This window comes from Aedes albopictus, chromosome 2 (assembly GCF_035046485.1).
Source record: "Aedes albopictus strain Foshan chromosome 2, AalbF5, whole genome shotgun sequence".
Lineage (NCBI taxonomy): Eukaryota > Metazoa > Arthropoda > Insecta > Diptera > Culicidae > Aedes > Aedes albopictus.
In genome coordinates, this window is record NC_085137.1 from 515,395,611 (window position 1) to 515,422,760 (window position 27,150).

General features: G+C 38.5%; 1 protein-coding gene across 1 annotated transcript; it reads right to left on the bottom strand.

The window, feature by feature from the left end:
• Window positions 1–11,815: 11,815 nt before the first annotated feature.
• Window positions 11,816–26,578, bottom strand: LOC109411451 (uncharacterized). The gene is made up of 4 exons (XM_019684967.3): window positions 26,225–26,578; window positions 25,947–26,151; window positions 25,008–25,805; window positions 11,816–13,244 (listed from the first exon to the last, which is right to left on the bottom strand). Exons 1-4 carry the CDS (start codon window positions 26,387–26,389, stop codon window positions 11,983–11,985), a joined length of 2,430 nt encoding a protein of 809 aa, XP_019540512.2. The 5' UTR covers window positions 26,390–26,578; the 3' UTR covers window positions 11,816–11,982.
• Between the last annotated feature and the right edge of the window lie 572 nt (window positions 26,579–27,150).

A 27,150-nucleotide genomic window follows, 5' to 3' on the forward strand; every position in this document is an offset into this window, starting at 1 on the left:
TTCCTTAAACAATATTCTTCTGAATTCTATCTGCATTATTTTGAGATTTTTTTAAATTCTTTTGGAAACTGTTTCAACTATTGTGTTTTAAATTGAGTTCGCTATTCCCCTGGTAAAACAAAATTCAAGGATCTCCGTTAGAAAAATCATTAAAAATATCTGTGGCAATTATTTTGAAAAAAATGTTAGGCAACTCCTTTGGAAACTTCTTTAATCAATTCTCGGCAATGCTTCAGCTATGGCTTTGCAAACTTCTTCAGAATTTAATTTCTACGGAAATTTGTTTAAAAAAAATCGTCTACAACTTTTTGCTGGTTTTCCTTTTTTTTACAATTAGTTTGAAAAATCCTCTGATTATTACTTTGGGAATAACTTCAACACTCTTAATGAAACTTTTTTGCCAATTCCTTAGAAATTTGAATGGTTAATTCATTTGGCGTTTACTTTGGGAATTCATACGACGAATTTCCTGTGAGTTACCAGACAAAATCTTTTGAATTACCTTTTTTGGAGTTTTTTGGCAAATTCTTCGGAAATTTATCAAGCAATTTCTATTTAGTTTAATCCGAAAATTTCTATAATATTGTTATTGGAGTTTTCTTGGACATTTTTTTTTAATCTATTTCGACAATTCCTTCGAAATTTTATTCGGTATGGAATTATGGAAATTGCTCGGCAATAATATTCGAAATTAATTAAGGTTATTATTTTTGAAAATATCCACAGCATTACTTTTCGAAATTATTTGGAAATGCAGTGGAAATTTATCAGATAATTCCTACAGGATTTCAGCAATTCCATTGATAGTTTACTGGCAGTTCCTTTGCTTCAATACCTGACACTCACTTTTGTTATTCTTCCAATAGTTGCTTTAAAAATTCATTCAACAGGTGGTTTGAAAATTCCTTAGTCAATTCGTTTGTAAATTCAAGTGGCAATTTTTTGAAAACTTCTCCGGTAATTCTTTAGAAAATTCCTTTGGTAATTGCTCTGGGAATTCCAATTGATAATTCCTTACAGAATTCCGCCTGTTATTACTTTTAAAGCTCTATGAGGTACATTCTTGTGAATTAAAAAAATCCAAAAATTTACAACGGAACGGTAGGGGAAAATTTTGAAAGGAATTTCCAAAAAAAAATTAGGTGATTACCAAAAAAGTTCACAAACAATCATAAAAAAATCACAAATCAATTCCGAAAAATGTAATAAGAAACTTCAATAGAATTTCTTGGAGGAATTTCTGTGAGAATTCTTGGAAGACTTCTTATATTTATTATTTTAATTTCTAAAGAAGTTCCTTAATCCTTGAAAAGCTAATCAGAGGAATTTCTTAAGCATTTCTAGCAAACACACTCTAAGCATCCTCGGGAGGAATCCCTGTAAAATTTCTTGAAGGAATTTGTGTAAATAAATTTGAAAAAATCTCGCAGGAGTAATTATATAAATACACGAAGAAATCCTGGAAAAATCCCAAAAGTAATCCTCGGTAGATTCCTTGGAGAAATTATTAAATTAATTAAACAACGAAAGCTATATTCGATTGATGAACCCGTTGCAGAAGTTTCTCACAAGATCCTTGATGAAATTCTGAAATACTCTTTTGATAATTTTCAAGAGATTTTGTGAGGAAATATTTAAGAAATTCTTGGAAAAAATGACGTACGAAGCGATTCCTGAATAATTCTTGATGGATATCCTCTATGAAAACTTAGCCTGGCATTAAGCACTTAAAGGATGCTTCTAGGCTCTTTCTGAACAAAACAGTCTTTGAATGAATCCTTGGAGCACCCTCTGGAAAAAAATGTTTGGTTTGATACGATTGGGTGTCTGTTCCTTTACCATTTATGCAAATACACTCCAATTTTCATTGTACTCAAAACAAAGCAATGAAGCATTTTTAGTTACGTTTCTTATTTTCTCAGTAATTTTTTCAAACGATTTTTTGGAAGAATTTCTAGAGGAATCATTAATAAATCCTGGTGAAATTCTTGATTGGAGTGCTTGATGGAAACTTAGAATGATTTTTCAAAAGGCTTCTCAAAAAAATTTTGAAGGAGTTTTAACAAAAATCTCAATAGAAATTTTAAGAAGATATCCCAGAGGAATGCTTGCCAAAAATTCCTGAAGTAATCCGTAGGAATACTCCTAGAGTTGATGAGTATTAAATAACTCGTTGGAGGAATTCCAGAAAGATTTTTCGAAAGGATTTCTACAGAATTTTCTTAGAGAAACTTCTGTATTAATCCTTGTTTTTTTTTTTTAATTATTATCCAATGGATTTTTTGGAAATTTCTTGAAGAATTTCTGAAATAATTGCCTTATTGAAACCTTAGAGAAACTCCTTGAAAAATCCTCACAGAATTTTTTTTTTTTTTCGAAAAAAAAGCGTTGCAGTAATTTTTGAAGGATTCTTTGGTGGAATTTCTAAAGGAATCTTTGAAAAAAAATCACAAGAAATTTTCCACAGAACGCCAAGATGTGTGATGAATGCTAGAGGAAATGCAAAAATATATTCTTTGAGAAATCTTTGAAAGAGTTATGTGAGGGGATAATTGAGAAGTCCTTGTGGAGAAATTGTTAACTTCTGTGGAAAATAATCAAAAAAATATTTGGATGATCTCCTGAAACAAATCATGAAGGAATATTTGAAGAAATTCTAGAAGGACTTCTCTTCATCTGGTGGAATTCCGATGTAATTTTTTAAAAGAATTAAGGACTGTATCGGAAATTAACTAAAAACGTTGACAACTGCCTAAAAAAAATCTATTCGAAATAAACATATTTTTGGAGATACTATATAAATCTTTTAAATAAAGAATGGCAGTTCTGATTTTCAAAAAATTATCATTCAACTTGGACTTTTATCTCAAAGATTGCACATATGTTTTTAAATTTTGGACACCTCCTAAAAATTTGAAATTGCGAAAACTGTGGGAAAATATTCAATTTTTTCTCTTAGTGTTGCACAAATATATTCATTTCCAGAATGTTCATGATATAGGAAAGTTATTTTTATCAAAAAAAATCCTTCGCAGTTTAGCGCAATTCTTAAAAATGAAAAAAGGCCATTTTTGAGGAACTCTTCTTTATGTGTCTCTGAAGAACGATTACGCAAATAAAAATAGAATAAGTTGAAAATTCGCATTTTTCTATTGGGCATGTATTTAAATTTATTGAAGAGTTAGTTTTACCAGAGATCGTAATTTTATAACCTCTGAAGATATTTAAAACAGCGTCAAACTTCGACCAAAAAGTAGGTGTTTTTTGAGATAGACAATTTTCTACATGTTGGAGATTTTTTCTATCCAAAATAAGAATTTTTAAAGTCGGTATTGAGTGATATGTTATGTGTAAATATCTGCTAGTAATAATCATTATTATCCAGATTTTTCCCCGTACCTTGTTTTTTGCTATAAATTTTTGAAACGTTACAAAAATTAAAAAAAAATGCATTTTGTACAGATTGTTATTTTGTGTGGTGTACTCATAGAAACATATTTTCAATAATATACCAAATATTTTCCAAATTTCTTCAAGCTGTTCTAAACTTAACTATATTGTGAAGATTTCATAGAAGAACCGGAATAAAAAGACCAACCGTGCTTCGAGATAGAGCATTTTGAATGTTTATAGTTAATTTCCGATACAGTCCTTATTGGATTTTTTTTGTAGTAATTTTCTCTGGAATTTCTCGAGAATACTAGAATAATATAGATGAATCCTCAGAGATATTATTAATAGAACTCCTGATGGACTTCCTGAACAAATGTTTCGAGAAATACTCGATGAAGCCTTTGAAGGAATTCCTAAAGGATTCCCCTTGGTGCAATTTCTAAAAAAAATGTTAATAAAATACGACATAATTCTTCAAAAAAAATCTTATACTCATTGATGGAACTCCGGGATGCATCGTTGCATAAATCCCCGAAGAAATTCATAAAGTAATACAGAAAATATAGTTTAACCTTCCGTCAGTCAGTTGGTCAACTGTTGGCCAATGCAGAGTACTAAAGTCGAGATTTTTTTTGAACATTTTGTACAAACTATCACAACGCGATCATTCGAGAGTTAAATGTATAGATTTATCATTGCAAAATATGTACATCTTTAATTTTCATGGGGGCCTCAAATCTGGTTCCGCACCGGGCCCCCAAATTCCTAGCTACGCCACTGATAGGACCATCGTTGTTGTATGGAACAAAAGTATCAGTATTAACAAAGAAAAGTAGGGTGTCAATAGCTTATTACGAAAAGTTAATTCTTAGAAACATTTACCAATATTGCAGAAAACCAAAGAACCTAAAATTCAACGCGAGAAAGTTATTAGACGGAAAAACTATAAACAGAAGAATTAGAGTAGGAAGAATAAGCTACTTTGCGCACGTGATGCGTAGAGAAAGGAACCACCCTCTCAGACATGGTTAAAATCTTTAGAACAGGACTTTCTTAAATATGAAAACATGAATAGGGACAGCTCTGAAGAACTTTCGAAGGATAGGGAAAACTGAAAAATAAGTTAGACGAAATCTATAAAAAATAGGATAGTGAAATTTCGGATGGGGAATCAGATGAGGATAGTAATGACAAAACATACAAGCATTGGAAAAGAAAAAAAGGAATGAAACTTAGTGAGACGGGTAGCGGCTCTCTGAAACCAGGTTTTATTCGGATTTATATATTGGGAGGTAATAATAAAATTTTGAAAGCATAAATAACAAGTAAAATCATGAATTTCAAATAACTCAACGTACATATGTACAGATGGGTAAATTATTGGTTAAATTGGGAAAAAATCCACATCTCAGGTAAGATTTGAACTCACGACCCTTATTGATTTTACCCTTAAGTAAAATCAATAAATGTCACAAAAGGTAAGATTGTCTTATATTTTCTTAAACATCAAGATAATAGTGTCTTCTACTTTGAATGTTATCATAGAAACATATTCCATAAATAAATATATTTATCAGGATGCCTGAGTGAAGTAATATGGAAGGGAAGAGTGGAATTGCCAACTTCCTTTCTTCAACATATTGCGGAGCAAGACAGAGTCCTTTTCCACTTATTGAGACATCCTTCTATATGGTGTGAAGGCTGGATGAACAGCAGGCTTGAGGACATAACCATTTTATACATTAATGATTGAATGAAATCTGCAGTTCAGCTGGATCCACACATGTAGAGAAGACAGTCTATTGTACAGTCATGACCCGCTGGTTGAGGGCTTAATAGTTGGGTGACTTTTTAGTTGGGGCTCCGTTAGTTGAGCTGTCAGCCAACTAAAAAGTACCTGGATGTCATAATTCAATGTCAAACTGAAAATGACATCCAATCTGTAATTCCGAGGGGCGAGCTAATGAGTTTTTGGTTTCTTAAACTTTACTGATAATCGAGAAGAATTTCTATTTCATATTTCTTAAAAAAAAAAATATGTACAATTACTTCGAAACAAATGCAAAACATCGGCAATCTTTATTTTGTCGATCAGGGGGCGTCCATAAATGACGTAGCTTTTTAGGGGGGAGGGGGGTGTTTGTGATTTTGTGACGAAGTGTGACGATAGGGGGGTAGGGGTTTATGATATGCTACGTAGCTTCCTACTAAGCCTATTGAAAAAATAATTTCGTGTTTAATAAATTTTTTACTTGCATTAAGTATCATTATCCAGTAAATCGAAAAAAAATATATTGCATAATTTTTTTTTTCATTCACATCAATGTAAATAACCAATAATGAAGATTACAGGCACCCTTATTTCATAAGACATGCAGCTATCGGACGCAGCAACTGTATCTGAGGAAATGGTTCTGAAATCCTGCGTAAAGAGTAATGTATTGTGTTTGCAGATAAAAATCAATTTCGCTCAAATGCTTCTCACGACCAATAGTTTGTTGCTTGCTATAGGCCATTGCATGCCGCTAAGGTTGCGAAGGAAATTTTTTCTAAGTTTTTGGCATTATGGCATTATTCCAGGAGCTCTTTTCTACAGGACTTCCTCGAACAATTCCTCCAACAATTTCTCAAGGAGTTCCTCTAGCAGCTTTGTAAGGAATTTCTCATGGTGTTCTTTATAGGTTTCCCCAACAGGAGAAGGATAATATTTCCACAGTAATTCCTACTGAGAATCCCAGAAAAGAAAGACTTCTGAAAAAAATCCAAAAGGATCTAGAGTAATCTCCGAAGAAACTCCGCGAGGAGTTCCTTGAGCAGTGCTAGATGGAACATTCGGAGAAATCTTGAATAAACTCCTGGAAGAGTCTCAGAAGGAGATAGTTTTAGATTCTCAGAAGGAACTTCTGGAAGATTATCTGGACATAACTTCTGGTGAAATCTAAGAAAAAAAATCCTGGAGGAATTCCAGAAGGAACACTGGGAGGAATCCGTAAAGGGATTCCTCGCGGAATTCCAAGAGAGGATGGATGCCGGAAAAATTTCCTGGAGGAGTCCCGCAAAAAAAATCCTTGATAAATCCTAGAAGGAAGTCCTCGAGGAATTCCAGAAGAATCCAGGAAGGAATTCCTGAAGGAATCCAAAAAAGAACTCCTGGAGGTATCCCAGAAGCAATTCCTGGGAGGGCTTTTAAATACTGGTGGGGTTTCCTGCCGAGATCGTGGAATGCATGTCTTAGTGAATTACTGGAGAATATCAAGAAGAAACTCCTGGAGGAATCCCGAAAGAAGTTCTGATGGAATCTAAAAAAATCCATGAAGAGATTTCCGAAGAAACTACTGGTGGAAGAGAGGAGAAGAAAAACTTGAAAGAGCTCTTGAAGAAAACCATGGATAAACTTTTAGAAAAACATTAGAAAACAAACTGCTGGAGAAATCTCAGAAGGAACGTCTGGAAGAATCTAAGAAGGAACTCCGGAAGGAAATATTGGAGGGATCTCTGAAGGAACCACTGAAGGAATACAATAAGGAGGAATTTTGAAATATAGAATCCCAAAGGAAATTCTTGGAGAAATCCCAGAAGGAAATCCTGGAGTAATTAAAAAGGAAGAAATTCTCAAAACGGGATTGATAAAAAAAACTCCTTGAGGAATTACTAAATGAACTGCTGTAAGAGTTTTAGAAAAAACTTCTGCGGGGTCCTTCAAATGTCGTGGTGAATTTTATTCAAATGAAACCAATCCGACCTGGCAGTCGGCAATGTTATTTTGCTACTGTTGTTTTTTCATAATATTCTATAAACATGAAATCAGAGCTAAGTTTGAGTATGTTTTTTGTTTTTTGACATGATTTTTTTTAGGAGGGGGGGGGGGGTGTTCAAGAAGCTACGTCATTTTCAGAGGGGGGTATCTGAATATGTGACGAAATGCTACGAGGGGGGAGCAGGGTATTAAAAATCTCTTGAAAAAAGGTTTGGGCGTGGCAAGGCGTTGAAAAATGTGCAAAAGTGATCGGACAGCGGCACGCGTGTAAATCAAAGGGGTGCCGCTGTCCGATCACTTTTGCACATTTTTCAACGCCTTGCCACGCCCAAACCTGTGAACGAAAACATTTTGTATCTTGTATACGTAAAATTCAGCATATAAGTAGTTCCGTGTCAAAAATTGAGCTCAATCCATCAACGCAAATCATAGTTACAGCATCTCAAACTTGGCCATTTTGTATGAAAATCGGCGTTTGTCCGATCAATTATGCACCACAGTGTATGTATCATGCAAATCGTATCAGTTTTGCTCTAAATGTAAAACAAATTGAAAAAAAAAATAGTTTTTACTTCTAACTTTAACATGATTTAAAAAAAACAATGCGCACGCCCCTTGTGCTGTTGTCACTTCACCCAACTAGCGAATCGAATTCGTTGGTTGGGTGGAGGTTGTGGCTCAACGAGCGTGTTCCGACTGTATAATGGCTGTGCCCTGCAACAATAAGTGGTTACCCTGAATCGCATATCAGTCCCTTTTGCATAAGAAATCCAGCAAAGATGGGACTGATATGCGATTCACGGCAGTTTACATACATTACATATATACATACTCCAAGAGTGGTGTCCAAGGGTCCAAGGGCCCATATAGCCGAGGAGGCTTTCCACGAAGCAGCACGAAAAAAATCCATTTTTTTCAATTTTGCATTTTTGATTTGCATAAAATTTTGCACAGCTGTTCTAATCAATATAAATAACTATTTTTTCATATTAAAACTTTTTATTGAGTCTCGACTAACTTTCAAATAGGGCCTATGAAAAAATGGAACACATGCAAATGAAAAATCATCTCTGAAACTGCTTGTTTGATCGGAAAACTGTCTTCGGCAAAGTTGTAGATTAATAAATGGTGGCTCTCAGAAAAATACACATTGAAAAATTTATTTAGTTTTTCTTCTAAAAAAACTCAATTTTGTTACTAAAAATTAAATATCTCAAAAAGTTATTTTTTTACCTTCGTGATATTTTGTGAGAATAAAGTTCATTCTGTTAGCTACCATCTGTAGAAATTTCATAATGGTAAAAAAAATGTACAACAAAGTTATGGCACTTTGAACATTTTCGGTTGTGTGTTTTTTAGAGTGTATGATGAATTCACGCAAACTCGCCGTAGGGGTTTGGCAAAACTGTCTCAGAATCCGATGGAATTTCTTAGCTTTAAAGACGTATTTTAAAGCAAGATTGCATACGTTGTTTTTTTTTATTTACCTAGACTAATATTTGAAAAGGTCTAAAGTATTTGACCGTTTTTTACTCAATATAACTTAAAAATGACATTACCTACAAAAAAAGTTATGTATGGGTGATTTTTAGATAATCATGTGAACTTTCATAACATTGAAAAATGTCAATACGCTTTAAAAGTAAAAAAAATGCAAATAAGAAAAATTATTTCAATTTGCAAAACATGACATTTGTAATTTGTAATTATTGAAAATATTGCCATATATCGCAAGATGCGCACTTTTGAAGAAAAGCATTTCTGAGGTACCGTGATTTCGGGTGAAACTGATCAGTGGGGTGAAATTGATCGACGTGAGGGTCATGTTCATTTGTTAAAAATATTGCTTTAAACTTAAAACAATTTGTAGAAAATGACCATCATCCGGCTAAAGGATTATTGAATGATGAGTTACACGTTTTACAGTCAATTAGTCACATATTTCTGTATAGGTAATATTCAATATTTTCCGTAATTGCGTGTTTGGCGAACCTCAAATACCCTTTCAAACTTTTGCTACCGTGGCTGTATCGCACATGTAATGAATATTCGAATGGATGCTTTTAGCTGCCAAGTATTTGCTAAACACGATTTCATAATCAAAAATTTTATAAATATTCAAATTTATACATAAAATTGCACTTTTCGGATTTTTCAGTATGAAAATTGCATACTTTAAGGCGTTTTAATGAAATTTATTAAATTTAAAACTTGAATAATTAAAAATTGAGAAAACTCGTTAAACTTTTGCGCAGCATTTCGCATTCTGGGGTTGTTAATTCAGGTGGAAAACATATTTTTGGCACATGCAAAGGTATTTCATTTACTGATCAATTTCATCCCGAAAGCAAAATTATTGATTTTTTATTTTAAATAATATTTACCTGTTACAATAAAATGATTTGTAGTAAAAGTTTCAATCTCGTTGACTGATGAGAATCGTGGTCGTACTTGTTTATTGCTTTGAGTTTGACTTTCTTTGGGTGATCGACTGTACGTTGGATGATATCTTTAATTGGCAATTCAGTCTAATTTGGTCAATCAAAAAGAACTATATGTTTTCTTAACCCGACGTTTCGGTCCCTATTGGACCTTTTTCAAGGATTCTGTAATGTTTGAGTTTGACCATATCGCTGCATCCGAAATCACGGTAGCATTAGTAGAACATTTTTGACAGCTCCTCCCCTCTTAAAGTATATTCTCCTATACCTAATAGAAGGCTCCTAGCAATATCATAAACTTCCTCTAAAATGCTACGTCTTTAATGGACGGTTCCTAACAACAAATACTTCATGTCATCATTTTGCGTGTTTCTCTTCGGTAGAAAACAAAAGATTTTATCCAGGGCGTTTTTTACAGATATTAAATTAAACATAACTCCATATGTTTAAATCACAAGTCTATCTAATGCAAAGTATTTATTTTATTCTCTTATGAATAAGAAAACTTTTAAGTTGAAATTCGACTTCTGGTTGATGTTCTGAATTTCTGTGTAACAAATCTGGTGTTCTGGTTCAAAAGAGAATCCTAAATTATATTCTTTGTATTGGATAGATTTATAACTGAAACATGTAAAGCTATGTTCAATATCAATATGTGAAAATCCACGTATAAAAATACCCAAAAATTGGTTTGACTCAAAAAAAAAAAAAAACACATTTTGTGTTGGGTTAGATTTAGATAATTGCAATTTAATTACTTTGATCCATTTTGAATTCTATTCTTATTGGTTGGTGTGGGGTTTGATTCTCCGAAATAGGATTAATTTAATTTCGCAAATGGGCATGTATTCCAAATTGACTTCAATTTATTTTTTAACTTTTTTTAGCGTGATCGTTTTTTCAATATTTCAATTTTTTACTTGAAAGTTTACACAAATTCCTTAAAGTCACACATACCACACTTTTTTGCAGGTCATGTTATTTTTAAGTTATATTGGTATAAATAAAATAGTCAAAAACTTAAGCCCTTTTCAAATATTAGTGTAGATAAATTAAAAAAAAAACAAAAAAGTATGCAACGTTGCTTTAAAGTACATAGTCTTCATACCTACACAATTCCATTGAAATCTGAGAGGGTGCTGCCAATTTTTTATTTGCCTGTGTTCCATTTTTTCATAGGCCCTATTTGAAAGTTAGTCGAGACAAAATATGAACTTTTGATATGAAAAAATGGTTTCTCACATGAAAAGGAATAGTATACAAAAATATCAAGTAAATTAAAAACATCGATTAAAATGGATTCGTGCTGGTCCGTGGAAAGCCTCAACTGTGGAAGTGCTCATAGAACACTAAGCTGAGAAGCAGGCTTTGTCCCAGTGAGGACGTTACGCCAAGAAGAGAGAGAGAGAGAGAGAGAAGAGTGGTGTTGCTAGAGGATTCTCCAGTGGCAATTCAAGAATAATTCTCAGTGGAAGTGCCACAGGAATTCTCTGTGGAATTCCTAGAGAAATTCTCTTAGGAACTCCTGGAAGAATTTCTAATTCCACCAGAAATTGAAATTCCAACAAAAGTTCTCGACGGAACTCCTGTGAGAATTCTTGGTGGAATTTCTATATGAATTTTAGGTGAACCTTCTAGAGGAATCCCAGATAAAACTACCAGAGGAGTTTTCGGGGAAATTCTTAGAATTCCTATAAGGATTTCCGAGGGAACTTCCAGAGGGATTTTCGGAGGTACTCTATGAAGAGTTTTTGGAGGAGATTTCAGAGGAATTTTCTGTGGACTGCTACAAGAATTACTGGTGGAATATGCGGTAGAATTCCCGTTAAAACTGCGAGAAGAACTCCCAGTGGAATTACGCGTAAACCGATGCCGCTGAAATGTAAGACAAAGAGAAACTGAATGCTGCCGTGGATAAGATTCCAAAAGGCGATAAGAACCTCATGAGCGAGAACAAAGAGCTGCTTGCAGAGGCTCATGGCAACGCAGCCTCAACAAAGAAATTAAGGATGTAGACAGAAACTTGACCTGGCTACAACAGGTCAAGGCGATGGCGAGCGATCGCCCGGGATGGAGATTTTTCAACTCGGCTCTTTGCACCATCATAGGTAGATGACCATAACTGAAAGTAAGCAATATGGAGTTCCTGACATCTTCCTACACAAAAACCTTCCTACAGGATTTCTTCAAATCTAGAATCGAAAATAATGTCTTGTAAACTTGCTGCCATTTACCGTTACAATCGCGCTTGTGTTATTTTTCTATCTGACATAAGTATATAATACTTAACAATATAGTAAAGTACCCAAAGAAAACTAAAAATTTGTCACATGTTGAAATAAAATAAGTATAAAAAATACAACAACTACCTACCGAAAGCATAGAAAACACTCACTCGAAATCGCTATCCATCCCGCTGGGCGACACCAAGATTTGATTGTACCGCTGTATGATGCGCTCCTGGAAGCACTTCTTCCTCGGAGAAATCCGTTTTCCACCGCTTCCACTTGTGGATGCGGATGCTCCGACGGCGGGAGCCGATTTCCTCCGATTCACACTGGTGGACATCCGCCGACAATCTTCAAAATCATCATCATCGTCGGTGGGTGGATCACGGAACCAGTTTTCCAGCTTCTTGCGCTTGAAGCTCGATGACGTGCCGTGACTTCCGGCGGAACGCCTTCCGGTTTGGGGAGTTGCCTTCCTCGACGAGGTTTTCGGAGTACGGGGGGAATCACTGTCCGACGATCGGTTGCTCTTGCTGAGCCAACCACGAGGCGTCGGGGGCAGCGTTCCCTTGGAGGAAGGTGTCCGTTTGACTGAGGGATTGGGGGCGGGGCCATTTTGGCTCTTGGGGGTGCACGGATCCGCGTCCAAATCGACGACTTCGTCCGGCTGCCGTAGCACGGTGACAAACTGGACATCGTCGGAATCCCGCAAGGGAGACATGCTGTCCTTTTCGGCGTGGACCAGAATCTGGTTCCCGAAGGCGTTGTTGTCGGTGATTTCGAACACGTCCGTTCGGTTCGGGTCCGGGTTTTTAACGGTGAGATCGGCGAAGATGTCGTTGGATGACGGGTGTTCTACGGTGGTACTCGTAGTTTCGTTTTGTAGAGGACCGTGAAGAAGTTTGGAAATGGGCGTGCTCACATTGGGTCGAGGCTTTTTAGACAAGGGCTTCTTTATGTTCATTTCCTGTTTGATGGGTTTCTCCACCTCAATCGGGCTTTTCAACAGAAGATTCATAAGCGTGTCATTCTGAGAGATCGATTTGACTGTATCTTCTTCGGAATCGCTGAACAGATCCGGAGACTTCTCCCGTCCGTTCGAGCTGCAACTAGAAACCAGTACCGGATTGTTCGCCAGGACACTTTCTTTCGAGACGATTTCGACATCCGTTGAACCCGAGGAAGGTGATTTCCGTTGGAAGAATCGATCTATCGGGAAGTCGTACTTGTCGACCGTCGATGCGATGACCGATTTGCGAACCACCGCTTCCGACGAGCTTTCTAGCTGAGAACTGGGTTGAAAAAGAGCCTGACCGAACTGGAGGTATCCCTCGGAATCAGTTTGGTCGTCGGTGTTTACCTGTGAGGATCGCTCCGTTTCCGGTACTTCTATCATAGGTGTTTGAGATCGAGTCTTTTCGGAGTCTAAAAAAGAATGTGCATACGATATTCATTAGAATTGAATGCAGACTTGATAGGCATTTTCTCATTTTTATTATCATTTCATTTTCATTTTGCAGCATTTGGTGGGGCAATGAGAAAGCGCATGTTAATTCAAAGCCGATGGTAAGGAGGGGTTATGACCAGGGATGGGAACACTCAGAGCAGAGAGCACTAACTTGCTATTATCTTAGCTCAGAGGCATGCTATCAAAAATCTATGTATGGAGATCTTTTATCTTATAGGTAGTTATGTCTAAAAGTTTACCGAATAGAGCAAGGGTCGCACACGCATACCAAAGTCGTGATAGAGCTATGAAAGTGACTCTCCACGAAGTGAGTGTTATTTACATTCACCTCGTGGAGAGTTGCCTTTCTGACTCTCTTACGGCTTTGGGATGCGTGAGTGACCCTTACTTTATTCAGCAAACTTTTAGATAAAACTACAAGGAAAAAGTCGTTTACACATTGTTTTTTGATAGCATGCTGCAAAAATAGCAACGTCATGTAACTCTTGGCAAGTGAGTGTGCTTATTGTGCTGTTGAGCATTAACAGGTGGGGTAGAAGTTTCAGTTTTGGCCAGCCCAGAGTTTTGGCCATAGTGCGGTATTTAGCCTGTTAAGATCTAAATCGGCATAAATTTATTTTTTACTAGTAGGTTCTAATATAATATGATGATTACATCTGTGAAAACCATACATTTTGATTAAAAACTGGAAGAAAAAATAATTTCCTTAAAAAATCAGCTCCCATATATCTATTTTGGCTAGGTTGCTTCTAATTTGGCCACTCCCATAAGAAATACACGTGATTGGCCAAAATAGAAACCAAAGCTGAGAATATGGCCAAAACTTCGGCAATGCTTCTATTTTGGCCAGTGTCACTTTTAATACAAAAATCAAGTATTAGCTTGATTTCTGTATTTTTCTAATAAAGTATAGATTGAAACCTTTCATTTAACACATTGGAAGTTTTCATTGGATTATTGATTATTTTTATAAAAATGATTTCCCTTAGACTGGCCAAAACCGGTGCGCGCACCCTATGCTTATTTTTTTTCATCTGCTTAGTCTTTATTTAGTGTGATGTAAACTGTTTAAATCATTTAGCCATTACTTATGCTTGTATGTGTGAAAACAAACTTTTGCTTACGTTGCATGAGAGATTTACCACAAGTTGAACAAAAACTCGATCAAAATCGTAAAACATAAAAGTTTTATCAGTCGCATATTTTTATTTTTGATTTATCTAAGTAGTCAAAGCTAGAAATCGAAAGGTGAAGAGTTAGTTCTTCCAAATGAGAAACAACCTTATTTGTTTTGTTGGAAAATCTAAGAGTTCTGGAGAGCTAAAGTTGAGCGATTTGTATTGAGATTTAACTTTTTTTGCGCTCCATCATGAAAGGGTTATATCCTGTTACGCGAGATCTCAAATGCTTTGATAAATTACTGGAAACATTCTCATTGCAGTATCTTGAAAAAAGAATAAATAGAACCCTCAGACAAAATAAAAACTAGTTATTATTCTTTAGTTAGAAATTCCTGGAGAATTTCTTGGGATAATTTCCCATGAAAATTGCTGTTGGAATCAATCCAATTTCTGGCGGAATCTTTAGACTGAAAGAACACTTGGAGTGGAAACATATCTGGAGGAATGCATTGTACCGTGCAAGGTTCAACTGCAAACATCAGGCAATCCATGAGCACCTTAGCATGTAAAGCTTAAGCCTGGAACACATAGCGTCCGTTCCGTCGAGGTTTGCGTTTTTTGACAGTTTTCCTATGTGAAATGTGTCAAACTAGTGTCACGCACACGCAAACGTATGCATTGTGTGGGGCACTTTATTTGTTAGGGTGATAATTTGTCATTCTGTTTCCAACGTTCAAACCGTAAAGATTGGTTTTACTTCTACGATAAGTTATGGGCCCAGAGCGTCGTCCATAACGAAAATTCGAAGCTCAGAAGAAATATTTAAATAATTAGTCGATTTCTTCAGGCCCTGGCAACAGAGGATCTAGGTAATGCCGGTCCTGGTGCTAAGGCTCCAAAAGTGGTTCATGAGACTGGAGTGTTATGGGCGTTCGCCATGAAGATGACCTTAATACGGGAAGCTTACTGGAGTGGCAGTAATGCCGAAAAAAGATGAAGCAATCGATGAAGATAACCAGATGCAGGCGTTATCAACAATTTGTGCGAGTCTCGAAAAGACCAATTATAGTCTGGTCTGGTCATGGATACGAAAGATGAATAAGAAGCGTGGAACAAGTTAAAGTGTCTGCATTCATCGCCTCCTTATAGGACTGGTTTTTGGGTGCCATTGATTTAACACTTGGTTCGGTAGGGGTAGCTTGCCTTCCGCACGATCCCTCAAAATCCGTATTTCTAGACAACACTTTGCTTCTTCTTAGTCTTTCATTTTGAATCTTGTACATAGGTTTCTCTTCAACTGCTGCTTCAAGTTCCGATCACTGGTAAATATTAGAAAATAATCTGTGTATATATGGTAACAAACATTATCTGATCACCACTAATCATTCAGTAAAAACACGGATCAACGCTTGGACGGACTAGGCCGATTTTTATCAGAAAGATATCGAGCTGCATCAGAAGGTCGGCTCCAGAGGCACGTTATCCTCCATTTGGGACATTTGTGCCATCGCCAAAATAACAGCCTATTTCATCATCTACCTGAGAGAAAAGGAAGGAAAAAGGATTTGGATGGGGATAGGGACAGGTAGGGAAATAGGAAAAATACCCTGGAAGAGGGTACTAACGCACAAGCGTACCACAATGGGTTCAAACAGCGCCCTGAAAAGGGCACTGTAATAACGCATAAAGCGAAAGAGAGCCTATAGCTCTTTACCACAGCGGGTTAAGAAAAACAGAATATCCTGAAGATTCAGGTTTCTGAAGTCAGTTTCACTTAATAAGTGTTTACCGAATACTCGGAAACGCAGTTGCGCGAAAACTGGACAGTTACATATCAAATGATACGAAGTTCCATAATCGGATTCACAGCTATCACAGGCAAACGAATCAGCTTGCTGAATATTCGCCATGTGATAGCTGAATCGGCAGTGGCCAGTCAATGCTTTGACCAGCATGCTGCAATTCTGCTTAGACAGATTAGTTAGATACTTCGCCACCCGTAGAGATGGCTCAGCACTATACAATTTGGTTTGACGACATGACTCCAAACTATTCCAATATTGTCTGTGTTGAGTGACAGCCCAGGTGTGAATCTGAAGCTTAATCCAACACTTCGATATCGGAATAGCTGGCTCAGGGCCAATGAAGTCATGTGATGCTCCAGAGCGAGCTAACTCATCAGCCAATTCATTTCCAGCGATGGAAGAATGACCAGGTACCCATAGAAGGTGAACAGCGTTTGCTGAATTCAGCTCCTCGATTTGAGTTCGACAAGCGATAACTATCTTCGACCTGGAGTTGGCCGAAGCAAGTGCTTTAATAGCAGCCTGGCTATCTGAACAGAAGTATATTACTTTGCCCATTACGTGCTGCTGAAGTGCTGATTGCACTCCGCACATAAGAGCAAAGATTTCGGCCTGAAAAACGGTACAGTGTCTATCAAGTGAATAAGACTGATACAGCCTTAGCTCACGAGAATAAACACCAGCACCTGCTCGACCTTCGAGAAGGGAGCCATCAGTGTAACATACGATGCCGTCTGAAATACTTCTTTCCAGATAACCAGATGTCCACTCTTCCCGGGAAGGAAATTTCGTGGAAAATGTCCTATATGGAAAATTACAAGCAATTGTAAGATCACTTGGAGCAAGGACAATTTTGTCCCAATTCACCAAAAGTGGAAACAACGAGGTGTGTGTTGAACTGCGGTTCACAGGAGTTTCCTCTAGTAGACCGAGTACCCGTAACCGGTAAGTGCAAGAAAGGGCTTCTTGTTTGAGATGAATGTGTAGTGGGGCAACGTCAAAGAGAACTTCTAGCGCTGCCGTAGGAGTTGAAGAGAACGCTCCAGACATCGCCATTGAGCACATCCTTTGGAGATGGCCTAATTTTGATTGGACCGTTCTCACTTCACCCTTTTGCCACCACACAAGACATCCATAAGCCAATATTGGCCGAACCACAGTTGTGTAAATCCATTTGATATACTTGGGTTTTAGACCCCAAGTTGTACCAAAAGTACGCCGGCATTGCCCGAAGGCCATACAAGCTTTCTTGATTCTGAACTCAATGTGAGGTGTCCAGGAAAGCTTGGAATCAAGAATGACTCCAACGTACTTTACCTGTTCAGTCACATCGATTTCAGAATCAAAGAGACGCAACGGTCGAACGCCATAACGGTTTCGCCTTTCCGTGAAAAGAACAATAGATGTTTTACTCGGATTAACCGAAAGGCCATATTGGCGACACCAACCCTCAACAACCTGAAGGGCGTTTTGCATCAGGTCGAAAAGGGTGCTGATGCACATACCAACTAACAATGTTAGGTAGTCGTCGGCAAAACCATAAGTAGGAAAACCGCTATTATTGAATTGCCTCAATAGCGTATCTGCTACGAGATTCCACAAAAGCGGTGATAAGACTCCCCCTTGGGGGCATCCACAAACACTCAATTTCCTAATCCCTGCTAGACGCAATGTCGAGAAGAGATATCGGTTTTTGAGCATTTGGTGAATCCAATTGGAAATCATTGGAGATATACCATGACTCCGTGCGGCTTCCAATATGGCATCGAAAGGCACGTTGTCAAAGGCACCCTCGATATCTAAGAAAACACCCAAACAAGATTGCTTTTGAGCGAATGCTTTCTCGCTATCGTAAACAACCTTGTGTAAAAGAGTCACAGTGGACTTACCAGATTGGTAGGCATGTTGGTTCACATGAAGAGGCACGTTGGCCAGATGAACATCACGGATATGATGATCCACAATGCGTTCTAAGCATTTCAGAAGAAAAGAGGTCAAACTGATAGGTCTGAAACTCTTTGCTTCTTCATACGACGCACGACCCACTTTCGGAATAAACTTTACAGTAATATCCCTCCAGGATTTGGGAATATACCCTGTAGCAAAACTGCAAACAAGTAGTTTTTCAAAACATGTTTGAAATAATCAAATCCCTTCTGAAGCAAAATAGGATAAATCCCATCTGCCCCAGGAGATTTGAAAGGAGCAAAGCTATTAAGAGCCCACTCAATCGATTCTATAGTTACAATACTCCGAGCCGAAGCTAAAGAATCATAACTACAAGAAAAGACATCAGGATCATCCGAAGATGTAATATCCACACATCCAGGGAAGTGTGTGCTGAATAAGCATTCCAGAACTTCCTCATCAGAGGAAGTCAGATCGCCATTTGGCAAACGAAGTTCGTTCACCCGGAAATCCTTAGATTTCGCAAGGATTTTGTTTAACCGACTGACTTCACTCAAGCTGGAAACATTTGTACAAAGGTTTTTCCAGCCGGATCGTTCAGCAGACCGGAGAGCTTTCCTGTAGGCCTTGCGAGCCGACCTGAAAGCCTCCGAACCAGCCGAACGTCGTCTGTTCCAACTCTTTCTACATTGTTTCCTGAGTTTCGCCAGATCAGAGTTCCACCAAGGGGTTCCTCTTGTGATCTTCACAGACCGTAGAGGGCATGCTTCTTCAAAAGCTTCCATGATGAAGGTCGTTGTAGTATCAACGGCATCATCTAAATCACTTGGAGTGTCAATGGATGGTGAATATCCATGAAATTTGGCTGCAACCAAATCAGTATAAAGATCCCAGTTTGTTGACCGAGGATTCCTGAAACGCAATGTTTGCGAAGTAACATTTAAATGTTCAAAAAAGATATAGCGATGGTCAGATAAAGATTCTTCATCTGACACATGCCAATTGGTCAGCTCGTGACTAATTCTGCTAGAGCAAAGCGTTATATCTAACACTTCCTCTCTAGCAGATACCATGAAGGTTTACCTATGTACATAGGTTTCTCTTCAACTGCTGCTTCAAGTTCCGATCACTGGTAAATATTAGAAAATAATCTGTGTATATATGGTAACAAACATTATCTGATCACCACTAATCATTCAGTGAAAACACGATTCAACGCTTGGACGGACAAGGCCGATTTTTATCAGAAAGATATCGAGCTGCATATTCCACACACAACTAGATTGTTTGAGACTCTTGAGTTTGCAGACTTTGCCGGTCACTGCAGGAAATCCTTCCGGTTGCATCATTCGTGATTCAGCTTACCCTGGAGAAAAGCGGTCACTGCATCTATGTGACCTGGACGATGTTTCGCTGCGATTGCCATCAAGAAACGCACCGTGGCATACTTTACTGAAGAGTATACCTCGTCGTAGTTCATCCCTGCGCGTTGGGCACATCCCTTCACCACAAGTCGCGCTTTATATCGTTGAATGCTTCCATCGGGACCACGCTTAGTCTTAAACATCCATTTGTTTTCAATCACCTTCTGTCCTTCAAGGAGATGGTCTAGGATCCACGTTTGGTTCTCGTATAAGGATTTCATCTCGTCCTTCATAGCCTCGATCTAGCGCTTTCGATCCGGCCGACGCAGGACTACCTCTAGAGATACCTCGTAACTCGTTGGATCGTTAGTCGGATTCACATCGTCCGTTGGCTTTTGAGAGGAAACGGCTCCGCTAGTAAATGAACCATAACAAATAAAATCGTTATGTGTACTTGCCTTGGCACCGGCGCTCTCGACCGCTGCATTTCATCAACTGGTCTACTTGTTTGTGGTGGAAGCGCAATTTCATCGTAAGCGTCTACAAAATCTTCACTTAAAAGCTATCGTCGACCCGTTTGCAGGTTTGTTCTATAGTTTTTATCACATGAACAACAAAGTCTTCGAAATGTAAGTCCATGAATTCTACGGGCTTGACGGCTTTGGTATGGCTCGCATCCGAAACATCAAACGCCAACGCCTTCAGGGAACTTCGATTGGACCACATAAGTCTGAATGCACTAACTACAGTAGCTTCTTGATCCTCGATTCGCTGCTTAGAAACAGTTGTTGTACTTGCTTACCTTCAAAGCACGATATGTAGCTGGCTAAAGCTTAATTCTTGAAATCAATATTATGCTTTTGGTCGAAATACGAAGTGACCGAACGTGCGAAAATTGATTTTTAACCTACTTAGAAATGTCGCAACTCAATTTGGATTAGTGCATATTGTCTCTCTTAATTAGCTTAATGATGCGCAACAGAAAAAATAGATTCAAATTTACTTCGCAGCTGCAACTTCGCATGTGCTTCTAGCGACGACTTCGATTTGGTGGTGCGACGATAATACCACAAGCAATTTGTTCCAGCTTCTTCAGACTTGCTTCGTTGAGATGTTCAAGGCGTCTGTACCACAATTCAATGCTGCTCGAAAGGAAAGCTCGTTCTTGACGATTCACTTGATACAGCCCACCATCTTCAACTCCAGTGATGATCAGTTCTTCATCTTATTCGTCCCATACTTCAAATTTGTCCGCCGTAAAAATAATCTTATGACAACGTTTGCAAATTGGCCGGGGCCCGTAGCGTAGTGGCTACATGTTTGCTTCATAAGCAGATGGTCATGGGTTCGATCCCAGCCCCGGCACTTTCGTCAGTTGCTCTTTCCCCTGAGAGCGGCTGGCACTTGACCCTCTTCTGAGCCCATGGCTCAAATGAATCCGGATACTTGGACATCGGCGAACGGCAACCCATAATGGACCCCCAAATCGGACTGGAAACAGGAACAACCAACAGCCGCACATCAACATCCTTGTGCTCATCTCATCGTTCTACCATGATATGGTAGAAAGTGAAAGCAGCGCAACGGCAACCAGTTCGGTGTAGTACAATTAGAATAGAATACATTTAGGCGCAGCACAAAGTTTATGTACAGCTTCCAATTGGAATCGCTCACGCAATGCCCTAGTGGACAATAGAGCTGTAAATTAGGTTAAGTGATTGAAGAATAAAAAAACATTTCTGGAGCTCGATTTGAATAGGTCGTATGTGCTTTTGTCGATATAAAATTCGATCAGTTTATTTTAGTCATTGTAGCAATATGGCGGAAATTTTGCAAACTTATAATGATGGAACAGAAAGCCTGTTTTGTGAGAATTCTGCTGTATGTATGAACTTTGCTCAATTTCAACGGTTTTCGCTATAATAAGCGAATCCAACTGATCAAATTTTTAATCGACAAAAGCACATACGACCTATTCAAATCGAGCTCCAGATTTGCAAATATGTAGTACTAACGAGTAGGAAATTAGTAGCCAAATCCGGTATCTTGAGCACGCTTCCGACATGAGAACAATGTACACTGCCATCCAGGAATACGTAACCTTTGGCAATTGACTTCATACTGCCGGTGTTAGCTGTTCCGACATCATGGTTATCGCCTCTTCATCGAAAAATCTTTGATCAGCCCTCGTCATGTGACAGGTTGCACCGGAGTTAAAATACCATTCGCCCGTTTTCACGTTTCCAATTGCAAAAATACTGGCAAAGACATTAGGGTGTCCATATTGCCCCGCCTATCCCTATTCGACGTGAAATTAACCCCAATTAATGATTTCGGTGAAATTCACAAAACAAATAATGAAAACCATGAGTTTTCATGAAAAACTCATTTCGTTTTTTGTGCTTCGATATAACGTACATTTTGTTTCGATATAAAGTACACCAAATTTTTCCCAAATTGCGCTAATTTTGGATAAAAAGGCTAATGCTGCAACAAAACATTGATTTGAGTGATTTCGTAGTTTGTCTGAGGGATATTCCAGGGAAAAAATAAAAAAAAAATCAATGTTGTACGTTATATCGAAGCAAAATGTACGTTATATCGAATTCGCTATATCGAGGGTACATTATATCGAAGAATACCTGTATTGGTCGAACAACAGGTGTGTAAATCCATTTGATATACCTACTTGGGTTTTAGACCCAAAGTTTTACCAAAGGTTCACCGGCATTTCCCGAAGGCCATGCAAGCCACGATGCAAGTTTTCTTGATTCTGACTTCATTATGAAGTGTCCAGGAAATCTTGGAATCAAGAATGATTCCAACGTACCTGATCAGTCACATTGATTTAAAAATCAACGAGACGCAAAGGTCGAACGCCATAACGGTTTCGCCTTCCCGTAAAAAGAACAACAGATGTTTTACTCGGATTTAATGAAAGGCCATAAGGTATTAGCGACACCACCCCTCAACTTCTTCAACCTGAAGGGCGTTTTGCATCAGGTCGAAAAGGGTGCTGATGCACACACCAACTAACAATGTTACGCAGTCGTGGGCAAAATCATAAGTATGATAACCGCTATTATTGAGTTGCCTCAATAGCGTATCTGCTACGAGATTCCACAAAAGCGATGATAAGACTCCCCCTTGGGGGCATCCACAAACACTCAATTTCCTAATCCCTGCTAGACGCAATGTCGAGAAGAGATATCGGTTTTTGAGCATTTGTTGAATCCAATTGGAAATCATTGGAGATATACCATGACCCCGTGCGGCTTCCAATATGGCATCGAAAGGCACGTTGTCAAAGGCACCCTCGATATTTAAGAAAACACCCAAGCAGGATTGCTATTGAGTGAATGCTTTCTCGATATCGTAAACAACTTTGTGTAAAAGTGTCACAGTGGACTTACCAGATTTGTAGGCATGTTGGTTCACATGAAGAGGCACGTTGGCCAGATGTGATGATGGACAATGCGTTTTAAGCATTTCAGAAGAAAAGAAGTCAAACTGATAGGTCTGAAACTCTTTGTTTCTTCATACGACGTACGACCCACTTTCGGAATAAACTTGACAGTAATATCCCGCCAAGATTTGGGAATATACTCTGTAGCAAAACTGTAAACAAGTTCCTAGTTGGTTAAAACATGTTTGAAATAATCAAACCCCTTCTGAAGCAAAATGGGATAAATCCCATCTGCTCCAGAAGATTTGAAAGGAGTAAAGCTATTTAGTGCCTACTCAATCGATTCTATAGTTATGATACTCCAGCCGAAGCTAAAGAATCATAACTACAAGAAAAGACATCAAGTTCATCCGAAAATGAAATATCCACACCCCCGGGAAAGTGTGTGTGTTCTGAATAAACATTCCAGAACATCCTCATCAGAAGTTAGTCGCCATTTGGCAAACGAAGTTCGTTTACTCGAAAATCCTTAGTTTTGCAAGGATTTTGATTGACCTTCACTCAAATTGGAAACATTCATACAAAGGGTTTTCCAGCCGGATCGTTCAGCAGATCGGAGATGCTTTTTTGTAGGCCTTGTGTTCCAACCAGAAAGACTCCAAACCAGCCGAACGTCGTCTGTTTCAACTTTCCTGAGCTTCGTCAGCTAAAAGTTCTACCAATGGGTTCTTCTTGTTGTCTTCGCAGACCGCAGAGGGCAAGTTTCTTCGTCGAAACATCAACAGCATCATCTAAATCACTTGGAGTGTCAATGGATGGTGAAATTTTGCCGCAATCAAATTAGTAAAGAGCTGTAAAGAGATCCCATTTGGTTGACCGAGGATTCCGAATACTGGAGTACATCTCTAGTGGTTAGTTCAGAGACGAGTGTGGCAATGATTGTGTTGTTGACAAGCACACAGGCTCGAGGCATGACACGCGAGTTTGCCATTTCATTTTCACTGAAAGTAGCAAACACCTGGTTCACAAGGTTTCCTAGATAGCAATTCTCCTTACGAAAGTAAGTTTCTTGGACTAAGGCCACTTGGGCTGTATCATTTTGCATAGTCTGCAAAGATTGATCGTTGCTGTTCTTTTATGCTGAAGATTGATCTGAGCTATCTTAACCGTAGCCACTACCCAAACTAGGTAAGATTAAACTCTTCGCAACAACAGCACAACAAAGAACAGCAACAATAAAACCAAATCGGTATCGATTGGAAAACGCCAAAGGCGAGGATACACAGAATACATACCGTGCCATGCCCTAATACCGTGTGCCTCCTAATACCGTGTATTTGACAAAAAACTCAAATATTTTACTAAGTGTATTATTTTTTTAACTGAGTAACTAGTTCAATCATTAGCATATTAAACCTTCTCAAGTTAGGCGTGATAAACTTGGCACATATTTACAAAAAACAAGCAATAAAAAATATTTACAGAATGTGAGTGCAAAGTACCAACACACGGTATTAGGGCATGGTTCCTTTTGTGTTCCAAATACCGTGTTTCGGCTAAAACTTGCAAACTGAAAATATTATTGATACTTTTTACTTTATGAATCAATTGCACAAACCTCTAGGGAACGTTTGACGCACAGGTTCTTTTAAGAATGAACTTAGTATGATTGATATAGTGAAGAGTCAAAGGACCACCAATGTATGCGGGTCACATACACGGTATTAGGAACAATGCTATGTTTTATAATTTTGATTTTAACAATGGATTAAACATTTGGAATTCCATTAATTATATTTATTATACATAATACACACAATAAGCAATAATATAGCGTTTGAAAAATCAAGAAACATGGATTATTGATTTTTACAGGGCTCTTTGAAGTGAAGAGCATCCTTAAGGTCACGGTATTAGGGCATGGCACGGTAGTGTAAATCGATACAAGCTAACATCAGAGCAACATTTTTTCATATTTTCCCTCATAGGATTCAATATTGAAGTACAACAAAGTTTTAGGAAAAGGGGCTATTAAATGATCTCCCGAACAAATTGTTTCAATAAGAATAAATATCCACAAAATGGTTGCTATTCATAAGAAGTTAAATGTCATTACCTGATGCTTTAGCCAGTGGAGATTTCCGCAGAACATCATCAATGGTCGATTTGGTCTCGGAGTCGGACGTTTCCACCACCAACTTGGGCATTTCCTCAGTGCTCTGTTCAAAATCGAACAGAGGCTCGCTTATTTTGTACGACACGGCCGCTGCTGGTTCCTCGTTTTCATCCTCATCCGTCGTCTCATGCGATAGGTCTCTTCCGATGCCTGAGCTTTCCTTATCACCCACAATGGCCACATTTAGACTTGTTTCGCCTAGGGTATCGCTTTCTGCCAGCTCTTGACTCAGTTCTTCGAAAACCTGCAAACTTGTGTCCTCGATTTGACTGCATTCCATTCCGTTGGCGATTTTCCACGCGTTGAAAGAAGCTCTGAATTCGTCCTCGTCAATCAGAGGAAGGTAATCTTTGTGATGAGATCGATACCTTCTGAACAGCACGTCGCGAGTGAGGAAAAACAGCTTTAACTTTTGCGATTTCTTCAACGATCTGTTAGCTTGAATGGTTTCGTCCAGTAAGGTTTTTAACGCTTCTGCATGAAACGCCACTTGGCATAGCTTGAGTCTGAGGGAGAATCGAACCGGATGGTCCAACAGATTTTCTGTTATTAGAAATATCCTGGCCGCGGTGGGAAATTTAGCAAGCAGTGTCAATAATTCATTCCCACACTGCACTTCTTTGGTTTCGTCGATCACAAGCAAATTGATATCTTTTTCCCTTGATACAAGTGCACTTGAATGCTTCTGGAAGTCTTCAAAAGTCGACAAAATTACCCGGGGATTGTCCGAAAGTCGATCTGAAAAGAGAGACGTCGTATTATTATTATAATGTAAGGAATTCTTTGCGCAATACTAAAACACAATTTTTAGAAACATTGAAAAGAAACTCTTGCCATGCCATGCTACCATAATATCATGGCCCTGCAAATACGACTCACCTTTTCCAAAATCCTCACCGAGAACCAAAGATTTGAATTCGGTGAGAGCCTCCAGGTGGTACAGCCAGTGATGCACCCGTTGTAAACTATCACACACAATTGCAGCAGTCTTCTTATCAGCAAGGCCAACCGCCGCCGATAAGTACCCGATTACCTGGTGCGTCTTGCCCAAACCCGATTCGTCATTCAAGATTACGCCTTTGTTCTGAAAAAAAAAAAAAATAACACCATATAAGATGAGTAAGCAAGCCCGTGAGTCAGTTCTCAGTATACGGAACCTGTTTCAAACCCCGATGGATGAACCGGATTCCTTCCAGCTGATGTGGTGTCAAAAGTTCCACCACGGATCCGGGCAGCTCACCGTCACCGAGCTTCAGTGGCTCCCTGAGGGCAAATCGGGTTCTCTTTGTTGCCGTCGTCGCCCGGTCACCATCGTCGTCCATCAACACTGGCAGATTTTATGATTTGCGTTGTTTCACGAATTAAAACGAATCAAATTCACGGCACAGGACAATCTTTTCACGACAGAGAAAATTAATAAACACTTTCTGAAAATTAGAGCACTCGGAACATGATGTGGTTGCAAAACTTTTGCGCTGCTGGCGAAAAAGAACAACAATAAGAAGCCATCTGTCATAACATGTTTTTCAATAGGGGTTCGTTCACGAATTACGTTTACTCGAACAGTACGGAAAACCCTGAACCAAGTGGTTCATACAGATTCATACAAAAAGATTTAGCTTTCCATACAAAAATTTACATTATGTGGCAGAACTTGACTGTTTTGGGGTAGCGTAATTTTTGCACGGACCTAGAAGATTGCATGCATCAAAATGCATCGCGATGCATCAACACATTTGAATAACCCCTCGCGGATACCACACAGGGAAAAATTTCTACTCAGTGGCTGAGTTGGTCTTACTCAGAAATCGAAAAATCCTTTGTTTTCTTACTCAGTTTCTGTTAAAAGTGGGACAACCCATTGCCAATGGGTTGTCCCACTTTTAGCCGAAACTGAGTAAGAAAACAAAGGATTTCTCGATTTCTGAGTAAGGCCAACTCAGTCATTGAGTAGAAAATTTTCTCGGTGCAGGCGCGCGCGCGCGGGAGGCAGTGGTGCCAGGAAGTTTTCCAGTTTGTTCGCCAACAAGATTGACGCGGATTCGAGAAGAAGAGAAATAGGGATGCGGCTGCTTTTTTTTAT